Below are 26,736 nucleotides of genomic sequence, written 5' to 3'. Positions count from 1 at the left end.
TGTGGAAACCCAATGAACCCGGTGGAGGGCTCTGATTGAATTGTATCTAGCTTCCCTACCTCTGATAAGCCCAGTATGGTCTGGGTCAATCAGTGATGGCAGGTGAGGCTGCAGCCTAGAGGCTAAAACATTTGCTAGTATTTTAATGTCTAAATTTAAATGGGAAATTGGCCCATAACTTGCACATGATGTAAGGTCCTTACCCTCTTTAGGGATTACAGTTACTGGTATTTAAGCAATAAGGGTTTCAGGTAGAATATTATTGTGTTTAGTCAGTGATTAGAAGTAGTCACACATATGTGGGAGTAATGCTGCGTACACACGGTCGTATTTCCGGAATGAAAAAAAACGAAATTTTTTAAAATGTAATTTAAAATGATCGTGTGTGGGCTTCACGTTGTTTTTCGGCTTCTAAAAAACGACAACTTTTTTTTTTTTATGTCGTTTTTTCAAAATGTCGTTTTTCGTGTTGTAAAAAATTATCATGTGTGGGCAAAAACGACGTTTTAAACCCACGCATGCCCAGAAGCAAGTTATGAGACGGGAGCACTCGTTCTGGTAAAACTACCGTTCGTAATGGAGTTAAGCACATTCATCACGCTGTAACAGACAAAAAAGCGCGAATCGTCTTTTACTAACACGGAATCAGCTAAAAGCAGCCCAAAGGCGAATAGAACTTCCCCTTTAGAGTGCCGTTGTACGTCACCGCGCTTTGTTCATCATTTTCCAAAAACGATGGTGTGTGGGAAACGTAGTTTTTAAAGATTAAGTTGGAAAAACTTTGCTTTTTTTCATGATGAAAAATGTCATTTTTTTTCATGCAGAAAAAAACGACTGTGTGTACGCGGCATAAGAGTGACAGAAATTTCCCATATTATGTGCAGTTAACTCCATCTGGTCCAGGCTCTTAATGGTGTTCCTGAGTGATTCTTTTTTCCAAGATAATTTGGCGTATTTTATTTCTGCACATGTCAGTCTGACAGACTGTCATATATATATATATATCTACCGTATTTATTCGAGTATAACGCGCACCCGTGTATAACGCGCACCCCTAATTTTCAATTAAAAATCGGTATAAAATCATTGTAATTGCCAAAAATAATTTATGTCCAGCCATGCCCCCTGTATGTCCAGCCATGCCCCCTGTATGTCCAGCCATGCCCCCTGTATGTCCAGCCATGCCCCTTGTATGTCCAGCCATGCCCCTTGTATGTCCAGCCATGCCCCTTGTATGTCCAGCCATGTGCCCTGTATGTCCAGCCATGTGCCCTGTATGTCCAGCCATGTGCCCTGTATGTCCAGCCATGCCCCCGTATGTCCAGCCATGTGCCCTTACCTTTAATCACGCGGCGAACATTACAGACAGCGTTCGTTTGAACAGCTGTTTTCCCTGCCACGCATAGACACTCCCCCTTGCTCGCGATTGGACAGATCCGTCCAAGGGGGAGTCTCTACGCGCGGCAGGGAAAACAGCTATTCAAACGAAAGCTGTCTAATGTTCCCCCGCGCCGCGTGATTAACGTTGTAGCGGCTTCGGTAGCAGCGGCGTGTGCGGCGGCGGTAGCAGCGGCGTGTGCGGCGGCGGCAGCAGCGGCGGTAGCGGCGGGGGGGATAAAGTCCTCGAGTATAACGCGCACCCAAACTTTGATCTTTTTCTTGGGTATAAAATTTTGCGCGTTATACTCGAATAAATACGGTATATATATAAAACTCAACGTGTGTGTGTGTATATGTATGTTCCAGCATCACGTCCAAACGGCTAAAGATATTAACATGAAACTTGGCACACATGTTACTTATATGTCAGCAACAAACATAGGATAGGTGGTTTAACCCTTACCCACCCCCATTTGCCATGGTCAGGGTTTTTCTTTAAAGTCCCATTCAACTCTATGGGAAATACATGTTACTTCATAACTTCCAAACGGCTGTAGATATTTCCATAAAACTTGGTCACATGTTGCTTATATGTCCACTTAAACTATAGGATAGTTAATTTATCCCTTAACTACCCCCATTTGTGAGGGTCGGGGTTTTTGTTTAAAGTCCCATGCAAATCAATGGGAAATGTATGTTCCCACATAACTTCTGTACGCCTGGAGTTATTTCAATAATACCTGGTACACATATTACTTATATGCCAAATAAAAATATATGACAGTTAAATTAACCCTTACCTACACCCTTATATAAAAGATGGGTATATTTATATTACTATGATTTTCCTCCCCAAAAGGTTAAGATAGGAAGACCGGGCAACGCCGGGTATTCAGCTAGTATATATATATATATATATATATATATATATTGTCCTTCATTGCTTAGAGCGGCACTTCAAGCATTAACAGGTCACATATTCAGAATGGTGGCACCGTTTTCTGATGACAAGTTTACTTAAACCGCCACATCTTGCTGAAAAATATGTTTATTGTATTTCTTTTTTAATGTAAGGAAACATCTTAATTCCTTTGCTCTGTATGTGTGAAGGTTGCACTCTGATGTTCTATGAGACCTATGAAGGGAACTCTATGGAGCAGAATACCTCTCCCAGATATGCCCTGTTTGCAGAAGATAGCATAGTACAATCAGTCCCGGAGCATCCAAAAAAGGAGAACGTTTTTTGTCTCAGCAACTCTTTTGGAGATGTGTATCTCTTTCAGGTCAGTCAAGCAATACTTTTTTTATTAACATTAATTTTCTATTACCTGATACCTTGTAAATTGTAGACAGGATCGCCAAAGAAGCTGCCAGTATTTCCCTCTGGAATCACCCCCGCTGTAGCCAAATGCAGTGAGATGATGCTGTATTCTTGGTCCAGACTGTGCTGAACCTCAAACGCTAGGGACGGGAGTGACATCTCATTGCCTTAGCTACAGAGGGAAGGATTCCATAGGAACAGAAAAGGCAGCTGCTGGTGATTTAAAAAAATTGCCATTGGCAGTATCAGTAGCGGCTGAGCTTTCTTTTCTTGATATTTGATCACCTCCGCGTGTTTTATTTTTTGCGCTATAAACAAAAAAAGACCATCAGTTTTGAAAAATATATATATATTTTTACTTTCTGTTATAAAACATATCCAATAATGTTTTTTTAGGTCATTAATTTAGGTCAGTATGTATTATTTTTGGTAAAAAAATCTCAATAAGCGGATATTGATTGGTTTGCGCAAAAGTTATAGCGTCTACAAAATATGGGATAGTTTTATTTATTTTTATTTTATTCAATTTTTTTACTAGTAATGGCGGCGATCAGCGACTTATAGTGGGACTGCAATATTGCGGTGGACATTCTGACACTGGCACTTTTTGGGGACCAGTGACACTAATACAGTGATTAGTGCTAAAAAATATGCACTGCCACTGTACTAATGACACTGGCTGGGAAGGGGTTAACATTAGGGCGATCAAAGGGTTAACTGTGTTCTTAGCCAGTGTTTTACTACACATGTGTGAGGTGCTTTTGCTAGGAGAATAGATAGAATTTATTCCCTGCTTTGCAGGGACACAAATCCCATCTCTTCCCACCTGTCAGAACAGTAATCTGCCCTGTTTACATAGGCAGATCACTGTTCTGCCTCTGTCTAATGATCTATGGGTGCCGGAGGACATCGGGTACCGTGCAACCGCCAATCAGCTTCCGCTGTGTGTATTACGTGCCCCATACCCAGAAATGGTAGGAAACGTGTTCTGGAGCACAGGTGCCGCCCTGTAGCAGTAAAAATCCTATAGGACGGACCTGAAGTGGTTAAGGTGATTGTAAACCCTATCATATACCCAGTGAATAGCTTCAGATGATACACAGAGATGAAACAAATCTCCATACATAAGTTTTACTTGTTTATCTGCAGTCTTCTCCATTCAAAAGTGCTGATTTGTAATAAAACCCTTCTGCATCTGTAAGGAGCAGAAAAGAGGGGGTGGAGAGCTGCAGTTATAGTGTGAGAGCTGATTGGAGGAAAGAGACACACTCCCCCCTCCACCCACTGCACAGGAACAAAGGTAGGATACCGAGTTGTGTTCTGAACAGACAAGATGTGTGCTGAGCTCTCCTCCCCATCACAAATTTATCTCAAGGAAATCTTCTCAGAAGTGACACATGCTTACAAGAGAGAAACGAAGCACCAAAGAGAAACAACACTTAGAGCTTTGGAGATAGACAAGTAAACACTACATCTATATGTGCTTTGCTCATATTTCATGACTGAGGTTTACAACCACTTCAACCTAACAGAGTGTAAAGCCGGCCACGCATGATAAATTTTTTTTTTAGGTTTCAGTGGGTTAAACGAAAAAACTAAATTGCCAATTGCCCTATCCACACATTTAAGGTATAGGGGGAATCATTCCCGTTGAGCTCTTTTACGTTGATCAGTGTTGCCAGCTGTAGCCAGCAGCACTGATTATTTGTTGAAAACCCGACAAGCTGGTTGTACACAAATCGGCCTATATAGATCGCCGGCCAAATGTCAATCCATGTATAGCCTTCAGTGTGTCCCTCTTTGTCATTGGGGACCGATTGAGTTTCCTCTAATTTTTTAATTGCTCAGAGTAGCTTGCAGTCTGTCTGTGGCCTGCTCCAAACAAACCCAAAGAAAAATAGAATTTATTTTTTATTTTTCTTATTAACCCTCCTGGCGGTATTCCCGAGCGTGACTCGGGGTGGATTTTTTGTGCCAAAATCGGTAACCCCGAGTCACGCTCGGGGTAGCTATGCAGAGCCTGCAGCGCGCGCTGGCTTACCTTGTTCCTGGATCCAGCGATGCCACCGCGCTGTGTGAGCGAGCGGGACCTCGCTCGATTCACACAGTGTCCTCCTGTGCCGCCGATCTCCGTTCCCTGCGACGTTACGACGCACGGGGGCGGAGATCGGCGCCAAATTCAAAAAGGTAAACAAACACTATACATACAGTATACTGTAATCTTATAGATCACAGTACTGTATGTAAAAAATACACACCCCCCTTGTCCCCAGTGGTCTGCCCAATGTCCTACATGTACTTTTATATAATAAAAACTGTTCTTTCTCCCTGCAAACTGTATATTGTCCATAGCAACCAAAAGTGTCCCTTTATGTCATAAATGGTTTTAGATCAGCTAGAAAACAGCGATAATAAATTATAATCACTTGCAGAATTGTGCGATAGCGATTTGTGGGGAAATTCGTCATAAAAAAAAAAAAATAATGACAGCAACAATTCTGCAACTGAGCAAATTTCGGTGATTTTGAGTTGATTACATTATTGAATAATTTTTATTAGAATTATATTATTATTTTTTTATAGATATTTATTATATTATAATTTATAATTTTGTTTTTAAAAAAATGTCATACCCGGGATGCCTATTAGACTCTGGTTTGGTCAGATTTAAGTGAGTTATTCCTAAGAATTACAGGCCTACAGTATAAAACGCCAAATTTCCTTTCAAATAATGGTACCGCTTTCAGCATCTTTTTTCTGAAAGAATCATACCGCCAGGGAGGTTAATTTTTAGTTATGCTGTGTAAATGAGAACATATAAACATTTAACTGCAAAACTGGAAATACAATTTAAATGTAGGAAACTTATAATTCTTTTGTTTTGCAGGCTACTAGCCAAACTGATTTAGAGAACTGGGTTACTGCAATTCACTCTGCCTGTGCATCACTCTTTGCCAAGAAGCATGGGAAAGAAGATACTGTCCGACTTCTTAAAAGTCAGACCAAAAGTCTGATGCAAAAGGTTGATATGGACAGCAAAATGAAGAAGATGGCAGAGCTGCAGCTCTCTATAGTGAGTGACCCGAAAAACAGAAAAGCCATAGAAAACCAGGTATGGATTTTTCATGTCTTTTATTTTATTTTATTTGCAGACAAAAGTTGTTAGGTTAATCATTATTTTTAGTTGGGTTAGTCAGTCTGACCGACATACTCATATTTGCTAAAAAAAAAATTGCGATCGTGGACTGATGACCTGACCTTTAATACAGTGTTGTGCCATTTGCCAAAATCAATTTTTGGTGTCTCATATGAACAGCATGTTGAACTGTAGCTTTTGTGCATTTCATGCGTTGGGTGATTTTCAAAGTTTTGTACGATCTGAAAATGTCATTCACTTTATCATGGCTTTGTAGAGAAACACGTTCAAATAGTTGCCTAATGGTAAAAGGTTGGAATTAGAAATAGTCTTCTGTTAGTCCAGCGTGTGCAGTTTTGTGGAAGACTGAAGATGCATCTTGTTTGTATTGTGACCTTTTCGCTTATTGCTGTACCGCAAGTATTGAAATAACAGCATCGATTGCATTTTTTGGAAGGATTTAATATTTTTTCTATCAAATAAGTGGTCAGATTTAGTAACCTCTGTACTGACCCCTCCCCTACTTCAGCATGTTTGTGTGTGTGTGTATGTATATATATATATATATATATATATATATATATTATACAGTATTTCACAAAAGTGAGTACACCCCTCAAATTTGTAAATATTTTATTATATTCTTCATGTGACAACACTGAAGAAATGACACTTTGCTTCAATGTAAAGTAGTGAGTGTACAGCTTGTATAACAGTGTAAATTTGCTGTCCCCTCAAAATAACTCAACACAGCCATTAATGTCTAAACCCCTGGCAAAAAAAATTAGTACACCCTTAAGGGAAAATGTCCAAATTGGACTCAATTAGCCATTTTCCCTCCCCGGTGTCATGTGACTCGTTAGTGTTACAAGGTCTCAGGTGTGAATGGGGAGCAGGTGTGTTAAATTTGGTGTTATCACTCTCACATACTGGTCCCTGGAAGTTCAACATGGCACCTAATGACAAAGAACTCTGAGGATCTGAAAAAAAGAATTGTTGCTCTACAAAAAGATGGCCCAGGCTATAAGAAGATTGCCAAGACCCTGAAACTGAGCTGCAGCACAGAGACCAAGACCATATAGTGGTTTAACAGAACAGGTTCCACTCAGAACAGGCATTGCCATGGTTGACTAAAGAAGTTGAGTGCACATGCTCAGCGTCATATCCAGAGTTTGTCTTTGGGAAATAAAAGTATGAGTGCTGCCAGAATTGCTGCAGAGGTTGAAGGGGTGGGGGGTCACCTTGTCAAGATGATGCACAATAAAGCCCACAAACAGTTTGCTGAAGACAAGCAGACTAAGGACATGGATTGCTGGAACCATGTCCTGTGGTCTGATGAGACCAAGAAAAAAGTATTTGGTTCAGATGGTGTCAAGCGTGTGTGGCAAAAAACAAAAGAACAAAAGCTGGACAGCCGCACTCCAAAATGTTTTCTTTAAAAGAGATGTCTTTATTTTCAACTGTGCATACAGTCACTGCAAGCCCACAAAAATCAGTATGGCCAACGTTTCGCACTGGCGTCAGGAGCCATGACTAAGCACTGACGCCAGTGCGAAACGTTGGCCATACTGATTTTTGTGGGCTTGCAGTGACTGTATGCACAGTTGAAAATAAAGACATCTCTTTTAAAGAAAACATTTTGGAGTGCGGCTGTCCAGCTTTTGTTCTTTTGTTTTTTGCCATTACCGCATTGCCAGCACCCTGGTGGTTCAACAACCCCTGATCATCACGAGGCTCACCTGGAGCGGTGAGAATTCTGTCTGTGTGTCAAGCGTGTGTGGTGGCAACCAGGTGAGGAGTACAAAGACAAGTGTGTCTTGTCTACAGTCAAGCATGGTGGTGGGAGTGTCATGGTCCTGGGGCTGCATGAGTGCTGCTGGCACTGGGAAGCTACAGTACATTAAGGGAACCATGAATGCCAACATGTACTTTGACATACTGAAGCAGAGCATGATCTACTGCCTTCCGAGACTGGGCCGAGGGCAGTATTCCAACATAATAACGACCCCAAACACACCTACAAGACGACCACTGTCTTGCTAAAGAAGCTGAAGGTAAAGGTGATGGACTGGCCAAGCATATCTCCAGACCTAAACCCTATTGAACACCTATGGGGCTTCCTCAAACAGAAGGTGGAGGAGCACAAGGTCTCTAACATCCCCCAGCTCCATGATGTCCTCATGGAAGAGGACTCCAGTGGCAACCTGTGAAGCTCTGGTGACCTCCATGCCCAAGAGGGTTAAGGCAGTGCTGGAAAATAATGTTGACCACACAAAATATTGACACTTTGGGCCCAATTTGGACATTTTCTTTTAGGTGTTTACTCACTTTTGTTGCCAGTGGTTTAAAAATTAATGGCTCACTTACCCTTCACACGCTCCCGCTCTCTTTCCCCAGGCAAGGACTTTACTTACTATTAGCAGAAATAGCTTTGCCCACAATACATTCTCTCTTTCAGTGCTGGGTGCTGAAACACAGTGTTCCAGTGCCCAGCAGCCCACTGCCACTCTGCAGTCTGGTGCCCATTAACCCCTGGGTCGAATGTTGGGCACTGGGGGAATTAGCCTATCCAACACTCAACTTTAACCCTGTGTTTCCATAGCATGCTGCCCTCTTCTGTGAATTATTGAAATCAACAGGATGAGAGACAGCACTATGTCTGACAATATATTTAAAAAACAAACAAAAAAATTAAATAAAAAAAATTATTTAAAGAGGAGTTCCACCCAAAAATGGAACTTCCTCTTAACCCACTCCTCTCCCCCTTACATGCCACATTTGGCATGTAATTTTTTTGGGGGGGAGTGGGGGCTTCAGGAGAAGGGGACTTCCTGTCCCACTTCCTCCTTCCGCCGAGGGGCTGCAAAGGCGATACGTCATATCGCCTTTTGGCAGCCCCTCCCTGTAGGCGATCGCCTCGGACACGTGACAGGTCCCAGGCGATCGCCTGTCCAATCAAGCAGCGCCGCAAAGCTGTCACGGCTGGGTGCCCACAGTGACAATGAAGACGCCGGCCGGGGAGGGGGGGGGGAGGGGCGAACCCCCGGCCGGCGCGTCGCTGGAACGCAGGAGCAGGTAAGTGTCAGTTTATTAAAAGCCAGCAGCTACACTTTTTGTAGCTGCTGACTTTTAATAAACTTAAAAAATGGGTGGAAAACCCCTTTAAGTTAACACCATCCATGAAGGCCTAAGGAACCCCTAGTATTGGCAATGACACAAATCTGCATTAAGCTGCAGTAATAATGTTTTATATCGATTTCCAGTTAGCAGTTTCCAGTAGCATTCCATTTATGTGTAATGTTCATACTGAGAGCAGAGGAGGAGGCTGCTGGCAGTGCTGCCAGGGTAGTGTTATTTCTTTTAATTAAATGATTAGATGTCCAATGTCTTTGTAACAAAGAAAATTGGCTGCAGCAGCAGAAAGATTTGGCTGAATTATGGTGAAAAGCTGTAAGATTTAAGTACATAATAAATGAATAAACTAATTATTTTTTTATTGGTCATGCTAAATTATGCTCATTTGGAATGTGTTCCGCTTGTCAAACAACGGCTTTAGTGTTTATTGGCAGCTGCTTACGTTCATATGTGAAACAAATCCGATTCGTGAAGAATGGGAATAAGTGATATCATAAGATGGCCAATTGTTAGTGAGAGTGGATTTTCATAAACGTGTTTATTTTTCAACACCCAATCTATCACATAGATAATCGGTAGGGCTCACTTTTTGGACCATGAAAATAAGTTCACAATTTTACATGACCTGCAATTAGATTTTTATTGTATGACATCATATTTGGCTATACCCAAACTCCTGTTCATTTATATACAGTAGTGAAAATTTGAAAGCACTTAAGAAGTTTGAGGGAGAACAGGTTTTTAAATTTCAAACTCTATGAAATTTTTAAGTAAAAATAAAGCATGCACACATGCAAAACTGGTAGTGTAATTCAATAAGGCATTTGTGACACATTTCAACTGCTCCTGAACTTTCCTCTGTTATCTTATCAGTGCATGTACACTGGTTAGTTTATAGTCGTTTCTAGGCAGTTGTTTTTAGAGGCTTTTTCTTGAACCCCCCCCAAAAAAAAAATGCGTCCAGAAAGGCAGTTGAGGCAGTTGAAGCACCAAACGTGGCTAAACGCGGCTTCACGTGGCAACTCGCATTTAGCAGCGTTTAGTAGTACAGACGTTTTTCATTTTAACAAAAAAATGTTATTTTCCAAATGCTTCTAGACGCAAACGCAGCTAAACACGGCATGTATACGCGACTAAACTACCATTTTTAGACACTGGTTTCAAGCTGTTAAGTTAAATCGTTCAGGAGAGGTTGAACAACGTCCCATGTACATGAAGTCTTAGGCCTCGTACACACGACCGAGGAACTCGTTGGAAAAGACACATCATTTTCCTCGACGAGTTCCTTGTTAGGCTTGTCGAGGAACTCGACAAGCTTGCTTTGCGTACATACTGTCAAGACAAAATCTCCTTGTTCTCAAACGCGATGAGGTACAACACATACAATGGCAGGGGAAGTTCGATTCCACTGGCATAACCCTTGGGGCAGCTTTTGCTAATCTCATGTTACTGCGTGTAGAGTAAAAGTTTGGTCGGAGATGATTTGCACTTTTCAGTCTGTTACAGCGTGAAAAATGTGTTATCTCCATCACAAATGCTACTTTTACTCCCGTCTCATACTTTATTCTGAGCATGCGAGGGTTTCTTAGCATACACACCATCGTGTTTCTCGTCGAAAACCAGCCCGACGAGGAACACGACGAGGAAATTGAGACTCCTGTCGAGGAAAAAGAGAACTTGTTCTCTTTTTTCCTCGTCGAGTTCCTCAACGGTTTCCTCGATGAAAAACGTACACACGACCGGTTTCCTCGGCAAAAAAGCTCTCCCACCAAGTTTCTTGATGGATTCTGTCGAGTTTCTCGGTCATGTGTACGAAGCCTTAGGCTTCATGTACACTGCAGCTGGTAAACGGATGTTTAGGAGCAGTTGGGCATTTTTTTCAGTTGCCCCTGAACTCTCCTCTGTTATCTTATACATACTTGTACATGTACACAGGGTCATTTATAGTAGTTTCTAGGCAGTTGAGTTTAGAAGCGTTCTTTGGAAAGTAAAACATGGGTTTAGGACGGATGTGCAGAGAGGCATTTGAAACGCCAAATTACAGCTTGTAAACATGGTAACTCACATTTACCCCATTTCTGTTTACAGACTTTTTTTGACTATTTGACAAAAATAAAATAAATGCAAACGCAGCATTTATACGCAGCAAAACTGAAGTTTTTAAACGTCGGTTACTATATGTCAAGTTAAATCGTTCAGGAGAGGTTTTGAAATGTCCTGTGTACATTAAGGCTTCATGTACACGGGATGTTTTTACAACCTCTCCTGAATGATTTAACTTGACATATAGTAACCCACGTTTAAAAGTACATTTTGCCTTGTTTACATGCCGCGTTTAGCCGCGTTTGAATTTAGAAGCGTTTTTAAAAAATAAATAAATATTCTAGGCTTACCTGTAGATACAAGTGGTGTAACAGAGTTTACAACCACTTTATTAAAATTTGAAATTACAATAAGCAACTACAGAAATATCCTAGCAGCATTTATAGTAATGTGCTTGTCAAAAATATCAGCTTGGAAATCACAGCTATGCAAATATAGATGGGATTTAACATGTAAACAATGCAAAATGCTCTCTTTTAAGGATAATGTCATCTGTAAGAATTGCCGTTTAAAATCCTTTCAAATTTCCCGTCTAATAGGAAAAATAGTATTGCAGTTCCAATGTAATAATAATATATACAGTATCTTTGTTTACCAATCAAAAACACGCCCTGTGCACGCAGGAGAATACCGACAATGTGTGTTTTCTATTAGTCTGATAAAGTAATCCTTAAATAGAAATACGTATATGATACAACTGATATTTTGCAGAACTCAAGTTATTTGGCCTACTTGACACAGAGTGAAATAATTATAATTATAATAATAATGTAGTAAATTTTCCCAGGAAGACTACAAAAGGACCAGAATATTCATTCCCCAACACACCCTGCACAATAGACACTGTTGGCCCACTCCTTTTATGATCTGCCGCTTTTGAAGTCAAAATACTAAACATGTTCTCAGCAGCTATTTATCCAAGATAATCTGCTGCGTTAGACTTTTCTGTGCTTGGTCATGAGATTTGATGAGATTGGTCATCACATTTTAGTGTTTTAAAGGAACAACAGCTCAGTGTTTCATTACAATTACCGTATTATTAGCCTAATATGTTTTCCTTACTCCCTTGATCTGTACATGGGTTTTCATGTTGAACTTTGAGGTCTGGTAGAGATAATTTGGACAGAAAAAAAGGAATTCAACTTTGTTACTTTAAATAGTATTAAAGGCATACTGCTGTTGAAATTAAAGTGTATTGCCAAAGCCCATGTATTTTTGCTTTGTCTGTGTCTCATTGGGTAGATTTTTCTTAATTTCCTATCTCAGAGGTGTAAGAGTAAAGCTGAACCAGCAGGGACTGGCTGAATTGTGATCTATGTGTGGCCATCCCTGTTTGATAGAAGTTGAACTTTAGATCGACTTTTGTCAAATGTGAATGCTGGAGACTTTTTGTGGATCAGCGGCTGCAGCTTCTGATCAGTGTATTCTGATTGTGGAGTCCTGCTGTTGTGGGGGGGGGGGGGGGGGATTCCTCCACTCATACAAGCGAGGCGACCAGGACATTGTATTCTGATAGCTGTTGGCTGAGGCCCCGTACACACGTCCGAGGAACTGGACGAGCAAAACACATCGTTTTGCTCGCCGAGTTCCTCGTCGGCTTCCTCGGCCAAAAGTGTAAAAACCACCGGGTTTCTCGGCAGAATGCGGCTCCGATCGAGTTTCTGGCTGAATTCTGCCGAGAAACTCGGTCGTGTGTACGGGGCCTCAGTGAAAAGAAAAGCTAATTATCTATGGTCAGTTAAAGTGAGAGTAAGGCCGCTTTCACACCTGGGCGGAAGGTGCGGTGGCTGTATAGCGCCGCTATTTTTAGCGGCGCTATAACGTCGGAATTGCTGCGGAATTGTGACGGTATTCGGCCGCTAGCGGTGCAGTTTTAACCCCCGCTAGCGGCCGAAAAAGGGTTAATACTGCCTTAAGAGGCGCATTGCCGGCGGTATTCCCGCGGTGTCCCATTGTTTTCAATGTGAGAGGAGCGGTGTGTTTACTGGTCCTCCACCTCTCCTCTCACCGCTCCAAAGATGCTGCTGGCAAGACTTTTGGAGCGGACACCAGCGCATCGCCTCAGTGAAACGGCAGGGCAGGAGTTTTTCAGGTGCTATTTAAGCGCTATTTTTAGCACTAAACTTCCTGAAAAACTCCTCGGTGTGAAAGGGGTCTACATTTCTACAGTGAGCAGAATTCTTCTTTTAGGCTGGCCATAGATTATACCATTTTTTTTTTTCCTTCACCAGTCAGTGTTGATGGGGAATCCCTTCCGCTGTGCCATTGTATTCTGACAGTGGAAGGTTTCCCCACCATCAGAATACAATGATAACTGTTGGTGGCTGTCCGCCAGCAGTGATCATGGAAAGAAAATTTGAAAAGCTGGTTGACTTCAGTACAATCAGCCTACCCATAAATGGATCCTAAAATTGGCTGATTTAGCAGGATTTTGATCTGTCTATGGCTGGCTTAAGTCACCGGAACACCTCCCCTTACCTCTTGTTCTGGTGACAATTGTAACATTTTGGATTTGTGTTTCTGTGGCAATGACCACAAGGTCAAATACTGTAGCAGGTACACAGACAGACATAAGAACCTGCTAGGAGTTTGAATCCCTTACTACTCCATCCATAACAAAAACAAATATTGGCTTTACATACTTTAAAGCTGGCCATATACTAGTATCTCTGATTTCAAGCCATAGGTGGCCCTGATGCCTATGGTTTTTTTCATAGGATGCATTAAGATGAAAAACATGAGGGTTTACAATCCCTTTAAATTGATGGGTTTAGTTCTGCTTTAAACCACTCTCCTCTTCCAAAGGATTGCTGTTGGAGAAATAGTCATGGGTTATCACTTTTCAAATTAGGCAATGGGAGAAGCAGCTCTGGGGATCTATTCCTGAGACTGTAGTTCTTAGGATATATTGGCTGTCCTTCAAGGGCTTTCATTATAGTGTATGATTGTATACCTGCTTAAAGAGGAGAACAAATTAATAAATAAAAGCCAGCAGCTACAAATACTGCAGCTGCTGGCTTTTAATAAATGGACACTTACCTGTCCTGCTGTCCCTCGATGTCGGCAGTAGGATTCCCAGCATGAAGCCGAAAAGCTACACTGCGGGTAAGGGACCCCGGCAGTGTAGCTTTTCAGCTTCACGCCGGGAACCGTACTGTGCATGGGGAGGAGGGAGCCCCGCGGTGACGTCACTGCTGCGTCACGGCCGAGTCCGGACTCCCGGAAGTGTCACAGGATACCTGTCAGGTATCCCCCCCCCCTCCCCCAAAAGGTGACAATTGTGGCACCGGGGGGGGGGGGGGGGGGTCTGATGAGTGGAAGTTCCACTTCAGGGAACTTTTCATTGCAATCTACAGCCAGCTATGATGTATCTAAAATTGAGGACAATTCATATGTTATGGCCTTGTAACCATGGAAACTGTCTCATGTCAATGGCTCATTGCTTTTTCCCACAGTTTTATTTCAAATGCATTCTTTTTATTATAAGAATATGAGGCGTTTGACAAAGAACAGACACTTAAGCCTTGGACCCTTACACAAGAGAAACATTAACCTTAAAGGAGTTGTAAAGACAGAAGTTTTTTTTATCTTAAAGTGGTTGTAAACCCCTATAATAAGGCTTACCTGTAGCTACCCCGGATATCTTCTAAACTTGAACGGTTTAGGAGATATCCCCAGTATTTGCATGCCCCTACATGCCGTTGTTTCAGTGAGCGTGCCGTTACCGGCGGCTCTGGTCACTCACAATGCCGGAGCCGCAATACCCGGAAGTAACCCCCGAGAGTGATGTGACTGGCAGGTGCTGTGTACGGGCACCGCAGCAAGGGCTTCGATCTCAGGTGAGTATTACATAACGAGCTAGTATGCTATGCATGCTAGCTCATTATGCCTTTGTCTTGCAGGTGTTAGTTTTTTTTATGCATGAGGATAAAAAAAACTTCTGTGTGTGGCACCCCCTAATTACTTACCTGAGCCCCTTTTCTCTCCAGCAATGTCCACGAGTGTCTAACTCTAAGCCGTCCAGGACACTCCTCCTTATTGGCTGAGACATAGCAGCGGTGTCATTGGCTCCCGCAGCTGTCAATCAAACTCAGCCAGCCAATCAGGGGAGATAGGGGGTGGGCTCCATGTCTGAATGAATACACGGGGCTCTGACTCGGCTTGGGTGCTTGGGTGCCCTCATATAGAGCAATAGGAGGGAGGGGCTAGGAGCAGAAAAAAGGGACCCGAGCAAAGGATCCGGACTGCCTTGTGCAAAACCAACTGCACAGAGGAGGTAAGTATAACATGTTTGTTATTTTATTTTTAAGAAAAACACGCCTTTACAATCACGTTAAATATTGCTTAACATTTACATTTTGACGTATAATCTCATCTCAAGGAGAACATATAATACAATAGAGACAATAGTGGCAATGGAGTGTCTGCTGAGTCAGAAGAGTGGAAGGGGAGAGGAGAACAAGGTCCCCTCAGTATAATATCGGAGACAACTAATGACTGGTATTAGGATAGGAATTGGCGTTAAGCCGTAGATAGCAGACAATATGTTACTGGTGGGTAATAGGATTAAACAAAAGACGGTTTGCGTGAGGAGTTCTCAGAGGCAAAACATTTTTTATAATTGAGAAGACAAGTATCCTGTGACAATGAGTATTAAAAAGTGTATACTGTTTAACTGTTATAGAGAGACGTTTTATTTTCAGCAAAAGCTTTAAGGCCAAACATGGAATTTCCTCATTTTCTTCTCATTTTTGGTCTGTTAAAGTTGAATTGAAAGCATTTTCCATCTGTTTGTTAAAGTGGTTGTAAAGCTCAGATATGAAATATGAACAAAGCATATCCCTTGTGTACTTGTCTCAATTAATAGCAATAAGTAGGTCAATTTTTCACTCTCAAGTTTTAGTAAATCAACCCCTAATTGTCATTTCATTTCTGTCTGCTGCTTCATACCTCTATCAGCATGAATCACTTTTGACAAATTTGCTGACACCAAGAGAAAAAAGGTGACAGAGGAGGACATCCAGCTGATTGACAGCCCCAGCTCTGTTCCTGTGAAAAAGTGTGTGTGTGTGTGTGTGGGGGGGGGGGGGGGGGTGTCCCTTCTTTTCCCTCCAATCAGCTCCTTACTGAGCCCTGCAGAGTGTAATTTCAGCTCTTGGGGCCAAATCTTCAAAGGAGATACGCAGGCGGAACTGCTGTTCAGCCTGCGTATCCCTGTGGCTATCTTTGGAAACGATCCTCAGAAGGATTTTTCCAAAGATAGTCAGAAGATCCGACATCTGTAATAGACTTACACTGTCGGATCTTAGGATGCAGTACCGCATCCGCCGCTGGGGGCATTTCGAGTCGAAATGCCGCTTTGCGTATGCAAATGATTACTTAAGCAGATCCACAAAGCTTTTTAGCTTTGTGTTTTCTGCGTAAGTTACGTTTTGCATACGTAAAATTAGGGATGCTTTTACAAGGCCTAAACTGTTTAGACCTTGTAAAAGCAAACCTTTTTTTCGATCGCCGCATTTTTTTTAAAATTTATTGTCCCGTCGCGATCCTCAAAGCCTGGCGTAAAGTACGTTCGCGCGATGCACGTTGGGAAAAAAGACGTCACACGCATGCGCCGAACGTCCGGCGCGGGAGCGCGCCTCATTTGAATAGGAATCGCCCCCTCGAGCAGACGACCGCCTTGCGACGGAGGCACTTAGGTTACACGGCGTGTAATTTCTAGGTAAGTGCTTTGTGTATCGGGCACTTAGGTAGAAATTTAACGCCTGTGTAACTTAACTGCTGAAAGTTAAGTTAGGCAGCTTTTTTGAAGATTTGGCCCTTTGTCCCCTTACAGCTTAGACAAACTGTATACATTGTAGACTTTAAACAGCTGTATAAGCAGATAAGCAGGTACAACTTATGTAGAAGGATTTGTTTTATCTCTGTATCACCTGAGACCAGTCACTTAAAGTGCAAAAGAGGACAGCTAGCCATAGATGGTTTGAATTTTGGACAAATTGTCTGAAATTCAAACAATGGGTGGCCTTGCAAGCACCACTCAATTCCACAAAAGTTGATCTAAATCTCAACGGTGACGAATGGGATATTATCGACTGAGCAGTGACTCCATCCTATCAAATCCAGTCACTATTTTGGTATTCGGGCTGGCACGAATGCTTCGGCTTGCATACAATATCTAGCAGTAGAGATCCTTCCACCTGTGTTAGAGTGGATGAGGAGGCCAGTTGATTTTCTCTGTTCAGCCTGGGGACCAAACATGAAAAAAGGAGTAATGTAATGTATGTGGAAGTCCGCTTTAACCCCCCTGGCGGTATTCCCAAGTTTGGCTCGGGGTAAGATTTCAGTACCAAAAGCGGTATACCCGAGCCAGACTCGGGATCGCCTCGCAGTGTCCACAGGCATGGTTTACTTACCTTGTCCCTGGATCCTGCAATGCCTCCCCGCTGTGTGAGCGAGCGGCTTCCTCTCCATTCGTTACGACGCACAGGGCGGAAAACGGCGCCAAATTCAAAATAAACACATTACATACAGTATACTGTAATGTTACATATTACAGTACTGTATGTAAAAAATACACATCCCCTTTGTCCCTAGTGGTCTGCCCAGTGCCCTACATGTACTTTTGTATAATAAAACCGTTCTTTCTGCCTGCAAATTGTAGATTGTCCATAGCAACCAAAAAGTGTCCCTTTATGTCAAAAGTGGTTTTAGAGCAGCTAGAAAACAGCGATAATAAATTATAATCACTTGCAGAATTGAGCGATAGCGATTTGTGGGGAAATTTGTCATAAAAAAATAAAAGAAATGACAGCGACAATTCTGCAACTGAGCAAATTTCAGTGTTTTTGATTTGATTACATTATTGAATAATTTTTATTATAATTATATTATTATTTTTTATAATTATTTATAGTTATTTATTATATTATAATTTATGATTTTGTTTTTCAAACTTTATCATACCCGGGATGTCTACTAGACTCTTGATCGGACAGATTTAAGTGAGTTATTCCTAAGAATTACAGGCCTACAATGTAAAACACCAAATTTCCTTGCAAAATAATGGTACCGCTTTCAGCATTTAAAACCAAATAGAATCATACCGCCAGGGAGGTTAAGGTGGTTTTAAACCCAAATGCAAACATTTATTATATTGCTACAAATCCCACCATGCCTCTGCCTTTAGGAGTCATGCCTGTGATTGTCAGGTTCGAGCAATATCTCATGGGACCTAGTAGTTTCACTACAGCTGGAGGGCCGAGGTTGCCTACCCCTGGTGTAAGGCATTTCCATTACGTCATCCCGGTGACGAAGAAAGGAAGATGGAAAATGGTGGCGCAGATGATGGCGGTGCAGCAGCAAAACAGCGGATCACAACAGATCAACATTGGATTTGCTGGGTATGCTTATATATTTATTGAACACAGGCCAGCATAAAATATAGGTGGGAGTAAAGAACATAAGTAAGAGGATGAAGTTCATTTTTATTCTGCAATTATTTTTCTTTGTTTTTAGACATTTCTTTTACAAAATACTAACAATTCATACAATACAATACATCACAATCTCTAAGTTACAATTAAATGTCAATATAATTTTATGCCTTCTAGAAATTAATTATCCAAATACCTTTTAAATCATTCTTATACAAATACAAAGAGAAAGTCCAATACTGCTGGGTGTGTGTTTCATTTTTTTGAGCACAAGCCGGCATACAATATAGAGGGAAGTGGGAAAAAAACGTAAATTTGAGGATGCAGTTCCTTTTTAATAAAATCAGGTTGTTGATGTTAAAATTTCAAGAGCCCTTCTTCAAGTACTTGGGAATTTGTACTTTTTATTCAACTGAGCACTACAATTTTACTGACATATGGACCTGAAATGTGAAGACGGTCTCACAAGATATTGAGCTACTTATCCGTCTGTCTGTCTGCTGGTATTAACCAGCATTATACCAATAACTGACCAGTTTGTGTCTGCAAGCACAGTGCTTAGCAAAGGTTATCCAGGGCTCTTTGTATTTCTTAAACGCTACCTTTTCTCTGGTTGGCTTGCACATTTAATAATTACCATCCTTGAATCATTATCAGCTATTTAGCAGTGATTAGACACAAATGCTGGAATCTTCGGGATAACTTCATTAGTTTTAAAAGTTAAAACAAGGTAAAACACATGCTATTTACTATAGATTAAAGGATTGCGGGTACTGATCAGGAAAGGCTTCAAAGGAACATCTGGCATTGATTGAGTGGCATCGATTGTTTCCAGACTACTAAAAGTAGGACGCTCTAATAGTTTGTGTTGATGGCTCAGGATAATTGTCGTCAGGCTTGGAAATTATTTGTTATTAACTTAAGCCTTTTAGACCTGATTTTCGGGATTAAAGCGTTAATATTCAATAAGGCAAGTCTTGATTTCAGAGACTCCTTGTTCTTATTACCTATATAATACTGCATGCATGATGTCACAATTTTTTGTGATTATGTTGTGCAGTGCAGATATCCACATTCGGTACACCTCTGACAGAACTAAAATCAAACTGTGTTATAAATAGAACTCTAAGATCTTAGATGCAGGTTTTCTGGAGAACTTTTTGACATCTTGTTTTTCCTCACGATTATTAACTTTTTTTACATTTGTTCCTTGAGCAGTAAAATCGCTAATGGGCCTTCCTTAAAAAAACTGTAAAAATAACATTCACCAAATGTTCTGTGGCGGTGAATCAATCAATGGAATTTAAAACACATCACCAGTAGGATTCACCTGCAATGAATGCTGGGTAAATGTCATATCCACTCCATAAGAAACATACCCCGAAATGAAAGAAAAGAAGCCTCCGCTCCAGGTGATGCAATGGAGCCTAATGGAAACTGTGGGTGCCCTGGCTTGCCTTCATATGCAATATAGAATGAAGAACTGGCTGCACACCACGACTAGTTCCAAGGACCCTTATTGGACATCCAAAAAGTGACACCACAGGATACGACAAAGTTGCCTGATAGATGAGTTTCACTCAATACAAATGTGCTTAATCAGGAGTGGCACCAGGTGTGCATTCCCCTTTGGGTTTCCATTATGTGAAACCCATCAAAAATGTAATCACTGGTAAAAAAATAATTAAAACCACAACAGAGGAACATACAAACCAGGTAGCAGCATATTTGGGATTTGAACCATCGAACCCAGTGCTGCTAACCAGTTAGCAACTGTGCTGCAACATGGATGGAGGCTGCATCTCTGTGGTGTAAAACAGTCCTAAGTCCCAGGGGTGCAATAAGTTAATCAATGCAGATGTCCCGTGGAAGGCCAGAGAACCATTGAACAACCTGTTTCTGGCATATGCTGACTGTTTTGAAGGCTGGGTATGGCTGATTACTGTCAGCATGCTGCTATAGAAAAAGCTCTAATTGTGTTGCTTTTTGCTTTGTAAGAGGCTGCAATTCGTTTTGGTGGGGAAATCTTAAGGCTGATTATTGTCCTTGCCCATGGAAAACATATGGCACGATTTGCAATGGTGGTGGAACCCTCCTCCACATAAATACTACATTTATGCATAATTTGTGTAAGAAAAATGAGTCAGGACGAGATCAGACAACTTCTCTACATTAAGTGGCATGTTTAGGAATATGAACCAACAACCCCAGTGCTGCTAAGCAGCACTGCTAACCCATTAGCCAGGGGTGCAATAAGTTAATCAATACAGATGTCCTGTGGAAGGCCAGTGAACCATTAAGCAACCTGTTTCTGGCACATGCCATTTGTTTTGAAAGCTGGGTATGGCTTACTACTGATAGCATGCTGATATGGAGCCAGCTCTAATTTTGGCGCTTTTTGCTTGGTAAGAGGCTGCAATTGGTGCTGGTGGGGAATTCTTAAGGCTGGTTAATGTCCAGGGGTGCAATAAGTTAATCAATACAGATGTCCTGTGGAAGGCCAGAGAACCATTAAGCAACCTGTTTCTGGCACATGCCATTTGTTTTGAAAGCTGGGTATGGCTTACTACTGTCAGCATGCTGATATGGAACCAGCTCTAATTTTGGCGCTTTTTGCTTGGTAAGAGGCTGCAATTGGTGCTGGTGGGGAATTCTTAAGGCTGGTTAATGTCCAGGGGTGCAATAAGTTAATCAATACAGATGTCCTGTGGAAGGCCAGAGAACCATTAAACAACCTGTTTCTGGCACATGCCATTTGTTTTGAAAGCTGAGTATGGATTACTACTGTCAGCATGCTTATATGGAACCAGCTCTAATGTTGGCGCTTTTTGCTTGGTAAGAGGCTGCAATTGGTGCTGGTGGGGAATTCTTAAGGCTGGTTAATTTCCTTGCCCATGGAAAACGTATGACACAATTTGCAATGGTGATGGAACCCTCCTACACATAAATACACAAATACTGCATTTCTTTGGACATATGCCTATAGGTGGTGGAATGACATTAGTCAGGAGTTATGCTTCTTGATTTATTCTGTGACATTTGGTGGTTCTTGGTGTGTGAGTGTAGAATAGTGATGTTACCTCTGAATTTTGGGAATGACATTTGGATTTCTGATGTTAGTTCACATATCACATTTTTGGGGGTCAAATTATGATCATTTGAAAATACTAAACAACACACAAAATTGTGACTCATTTGCACCGATAATGGTATTGTTTGTGGTTTGTGAAGACACCTGTGGGAGTTTAGGATTAGATTTTTGTGAAAAATATATTTTACCAAATCATGAAAACGTTACACATTACTAGCATTCTTAAGAGAAAAAAAATATGAAGAAGCAACATAACAACCCAGCAAGGACAATTTATTTTAGAGAAATAAACAGTTCATCTTAAAATTCAAATGAATTTTTTTGTGAAAGTAACAACTGTACAATTATAATCAATGCTTGAAACGTGTGTTTGGCTATATAACGCACATGTTCACGATCGCGAATGCATGTTGGTCAGAAGTTTACTATAGTGCTCTGTAAAAAATAAATGTGAGTTAAATTGTGACTATTTTACATGTCTGAGCACTTGTCCTGGTACATAGTTGTAGAAAGAGGGGGAATCTATCTCTTTTCAGACTTTCAAAGATATTTCAGTTTATACATCAATTGTTTCAGCAGTTTAAAAGCAGATTATCTTCAAACAATGTATCACATATTTAAGGACCATTTTAGGCTATCATATCATGCTCTAAACATTATTTCCATGTGGAATTCCTGTGTTTCAATCACAACTACGGATTTAGACGGTCTCTGTTGTCTGTGACCTATAGCAAATTAGATTTTCTGACAATTTTTTCCCGAGTGCTATAGTGAATCCATTGTCACGCTAATTTACGCGTTTTTAACTATTTTGCGACCATTAATTTATAGTAAATAAACCCCCTATGTGTTGTTTACTTCCTTTATGTTGGTGTGCTTCAAATCTCATTAGTGCCAATATATTTTATTTTATATCTGTACACAGTCCATCAGTATCAATGTGCACTGTGCTTTAAAGCTTTTCCTAGGTAGGAATATGATTTCATTTTTAGCAGCCTTTAAATGACGCGTGACCATTTTCTTGAATAATTAATATAGGTCATTTTGCACAGTAAACGTGTTTTTAAGTCATGGCTGTGGAAAAATAAACAGATTGTTCCCTTGCAGTTCTTTTCCTCTGATGACTGCAGTACACCTGACTATAGAATATGTTTTAAGACAAATGTATGTTTTCATGGTCACATTTTGTCAAACATTCTTTTTGATCATTTGCATACATTCAGTAGTGTTGCAAATGTGAACTGGACAGCATTGTGATAACTATTTTGATGCCTTGCAGTTGATATTCATGGCTACAGTTCATAAAAACTATATTAAGAAAATTTTGTTGGAAATGATCCAAGGATCAGGGCGCATATACATTTACATATTTGGTAGGGATGTCACCCTGCAAGTAATTAAAGGGTTATCTCGGCTACCAAGCAGTTTCAAACTCCCTTTGGAAATTTGAATTTGGTAGCAGTAGCAGGAAAGAGGACATTACATGGGAAGGCTTCAAAAAATACACTGCAACTATTGGTCCTGCATAGTGTAACAGTCAAGGGCCAGGCTCAGAGACCAGTAGCTATAGTAGTAGAGGGGCTCCCAATGACCGTCAGGAAAAATTTACAAGCAGGTCACCCTGGCAGATGACCGTTTCTTCTAAGGTGCGGGATCTGGTGGAGATGGGTTTTGCCGCAGGTTAGTACCAGGTTGCGGTCCAAAGGATTACCCGACCAGGAGATGAGCAACAAGGGTCCAGTAACAGATAAATCAGGTGGGGATCAAGCAGACGTGTAGTCAGTAAACAAGCCAAAGGTCGGTAACAAGTTGTAGTGAAGCTACAGACAGCAAAAGGAGTGACAAGAGCGAGATATTGGCGGAGAGAACACAATCATCTGTCAAACAGGAAGTGCAGAGACATGGCTTTAACCCCCTCAGCGGTATTCCCGAGTCTGGCTCGGGGTGGAATTTCAGAACCAAAGGCGGTAACCCCCGAGCCAGACTCAGGATCGCCTCACAGTTTCCACAGGCAGGGTTTACTTACCTTGTCCCTGGATCCTGCGATGCCTCCCTGCTGTGTGATCGAGCAGTGTCTCCTCGCTCGATTCACAGTGCCGAGTGCCGTCGAGCTCCGTTCCCTGCAACGTAACGACGCACAGGGGCAGAGATCGGAGCCAAATTAAAAAAAGTAAATAAACACAATACATACAGTATACTGTAATCTTATAGATTACAGTACTGTATGAAAAAAATACACACCCCCTTTGTCCCTAGTGGCTGCCCAGTGTCCTGCATGAACTTTTATATAATAAAAACTGTTCTTTCTGCCTGGAAACTGAAGATTGTCCATAGCAATCAAAAAGTGTCCCTTTACATCAAAAGTGGTTTTAGACCAGCTAGAAAACAGCGATAATAAATTAGAATCACTTGCAGAATTGAGTGATGGCGATTTGTGGAGAAATTCTTTATCAAACACTGAAAGTAATAATTTTTATAATTATTATATTATTTTTTATAATTATTTATATTTTTTTATTATATTATAATTTATGATTTTGTGTTTCAAATGTTATTATACACGGGATGTCTACTAGACTGTTGTTTGGACAGATTTGAGTGAGTTATTCCTAAGAATTACAGGCCTACAATATAAAACGCCAAATTTCCATTCAAAATAATGGTACCTCTTTCAGCACCTAAAATCTAAAAGACTCATACCGCCAGGGAGGTTAATGGAACATTTATGGGAGGAGCAAATAGTTCAAGGTTCACGAGAAACAAGGTTCAAGGCAAGATTGTTAAATTAATTGTCCAAAGAGCTGCCCAGCTTTTCAGGTGTCTCAGCAAGAAGAGATACTACCAGGCACAGAAGGTTCAGATCCCAGTCCTGACACAGAGCTGCATGAATATATACAGTACTACCAGGGACTACACAGAGTAGACACAGAAAAACAGTTGATGTGTTTTTTGGAAAGCAAGATTTTTTTTTCATTTGATGCTTTCACTTGTTGTCTGGCATTTCACTTTTAAAATATGGTATTTGCTATTTGTTTTTGCAGATTCAGCAGTGGGAACAGAACCTGGAAAAGTTTAACATGGATCTCTTTCGTATGCGCTGCTATTTAGCAAGCCTGCAAGGAGGGGAACTGCCAAACCCAAAAAGCCTATTAGCAGCCGCAGGGCGGCCATCCAAGTTGGCACTGGGGAGGCTTGGTATCTTCTCTGTCTCTTCTTTCCATGCATTGGTAAGTTGTGTTTACATAAAAAGTTATAATTAATAGATGTAAAACCATTACAACTGGGTACTATGATATTTCATAAAACAGTTGGAAATCTGTCCAGTATTGCAAAAATGATAATGCTGCAAAATAATTCTTAATAGCGAATAATGATGCTTTTAAAAATTAGAGTATGTTATGGTGAATAGCAGATATATGCTTATTGCTTTTTAGATTTATATCCTGATATATAAAAGCCAGCAGGCTTTTAGGTGAATGATGTAATTACCAAGCTCAGCATGGTACCATCATCCCACTAAATCCCGCAGTGCTCTCATATCACTTATGAATTGGTAGCCTTCACATACATTATTTGTCAAGCATACTAATAGGTTTGCAGTCCAGGTCCAGGAGCAGGTGCAGCCACTGTGGTTGTTTCTGCAGTGTAAAGGCCTAAGATACCCAGATACATTTGATGTCAGCTGTCCGGTGCTATTGATTTTAACACAGCTAGAAAAAATATCTACATATCAAACAAAAAACATAAAATCTGAGAAAAATAAAGTTAATTCAAGTAGGTAGGTGCAAAATTGTTGAAAATCAAGCATCATTGTTCACAGCTGTTGATATATATACAGTATACTCATAGACTGCTTTACTATAGTGAAGTGAGGTGTATTTAAAACATCCCATCATAAGAAGAAGAATTCCACATTCACATGTTTGGATGTTTCGATGCTTAGAGCAGAACTAAATTTAACGGTTTCCCAAATTCAGGGTAATTCTTGAGTGATAACTGTTAGTGTGCTTATGTTATTCCTCAGTCGATATGTCAAGCCATCAAAATGTCATAGCTGATCACATGGGCCCATGGCAACTATAGTTCAAATAGAGGCTAAGATGGCAGCTTTCTTGGCTGTAAAGTAGGGTTTAGTTAGTTCTGCTTTAAAGTGAAGGGGCCATATTCTGAGTATAGTTACGATGGAGTATCTCAGGATACTCCATTGTATCTCTCTTTTTTGGCCCGCGTATCTATGCAAGTGATTCTTAGAATAATTTTCGCATAGATACGCTTAAGATCCGACATGTGTAAGTCACTTACACTGTCGGATCTTAAATGTAATTACCCAGCCGGCCGCTAGGTGGCGTTTACGTTCAGGTCTCATTAGTTTATGCAAATGAGCCTGATACGCCGATTCCCGAACGAATTTGCGTCGCGTAACCGTCGCTAACGTCGTTTGCGTAAGCGTAAGGTTACCCCTGCTATATGAGGGGTAACCTTACGCCAGTCCCCCGTACGCCATGTTAAGTATGGCGTCGGGTCCGCGTCTTTTCCCGTCGGGTACGTCGTTTCCCTAAGTCGTTCTTGAATACGACTTTACGTCAATGACGCACACGTAGGCGTGATTGACGTTTTACGCCGAGAACTGGAGCATGCGCACTGGGCTATTTTAAGCCCGGCGCATGCGCAGTTCGTTCGAATCGGGGGCCCGCTTAATTTAAATACAAGCCGCCCCCTTGGATTTACGCGGGGATACGCCGGGCCAATTACGGGCCCCAAACTACGGAGCAAGTGTTTGGGGAATACAGCACTTGCTCCTGTAGGTTGGTGCGGCGTAGTGTAAATGGCTTACGTGCCGCCCGCCTAAAAAGTAGCAGAATATGGCCCAAGGTTTTCTTACCCAGATTTTTTTTTCGACAGTTTCTGCTTTGTTTGTGATAAAGTAAGTTAAAGCGGAACTATATCTGAGCACCACAAACCGAAAACGCTATTTTATACATTTTTAATAGTTAAAGCAAACTTACCCATCCATCCATGTGTTCATGCTTTATTTTGTTGAGAAATCACATTTCTAGCCGTGGCTATCTTGTGTAAGGGCAGATGATTCCTGGAAACCATTTACTCTTAGCTCAGGCAGTCGGGCAGAAGTGCT

At 41.2% G+C, this 26,736-nt stretch overlaps 1 protein-coding gene across 3 annotated transcripts in view; it reads left to right on the top strand.

The window, feature by feature from the left end:
- TIAM2 (TIAM Rac1 associated GEF 2) overlaps positions 1-26,736 on the top strand; it is a 272,961-nt gene that overhangs the window by 78,560 nt on the left and 167,665 nt on the right. For all 3 annotated transcript variants that reach the window (XM_040350977.1, XM_040350974.1, XM_040350975.1), the window contains 3 exons: positions 2,491-2,663; positions 5,589-5,813; positions 24,644-24,829. In XM_040350977.1, coding sequence (XP_040206911.1) covers positions 2,491-2,663; positions 5,589-5,813; positions 24,644-24,829 — 584 coding nt within the window. The remainder of the gene's footprint in view (positions 1-2,490; positions 2,664-5,588; positions 5,814-24,643; positions 24,830-26,736) is intronic.

Source organism: Rana temporaria, chromosome 4 (genome assembly GCF_905171775.1).
Source record: "Rana temporaria chromosome 4, aRanTem1.1, whole genome shotgun sequence".
Lineage (NCBI taxonomy): Eukaryota > Metazoa > Chordata > Amphibia > Anura > Ranidae > Rana > Rana temporaria.
Note: the sequence above shows the minus strand (reverse complement) of the source record. Positions and strands in the feature narration are given on the sequence as shown.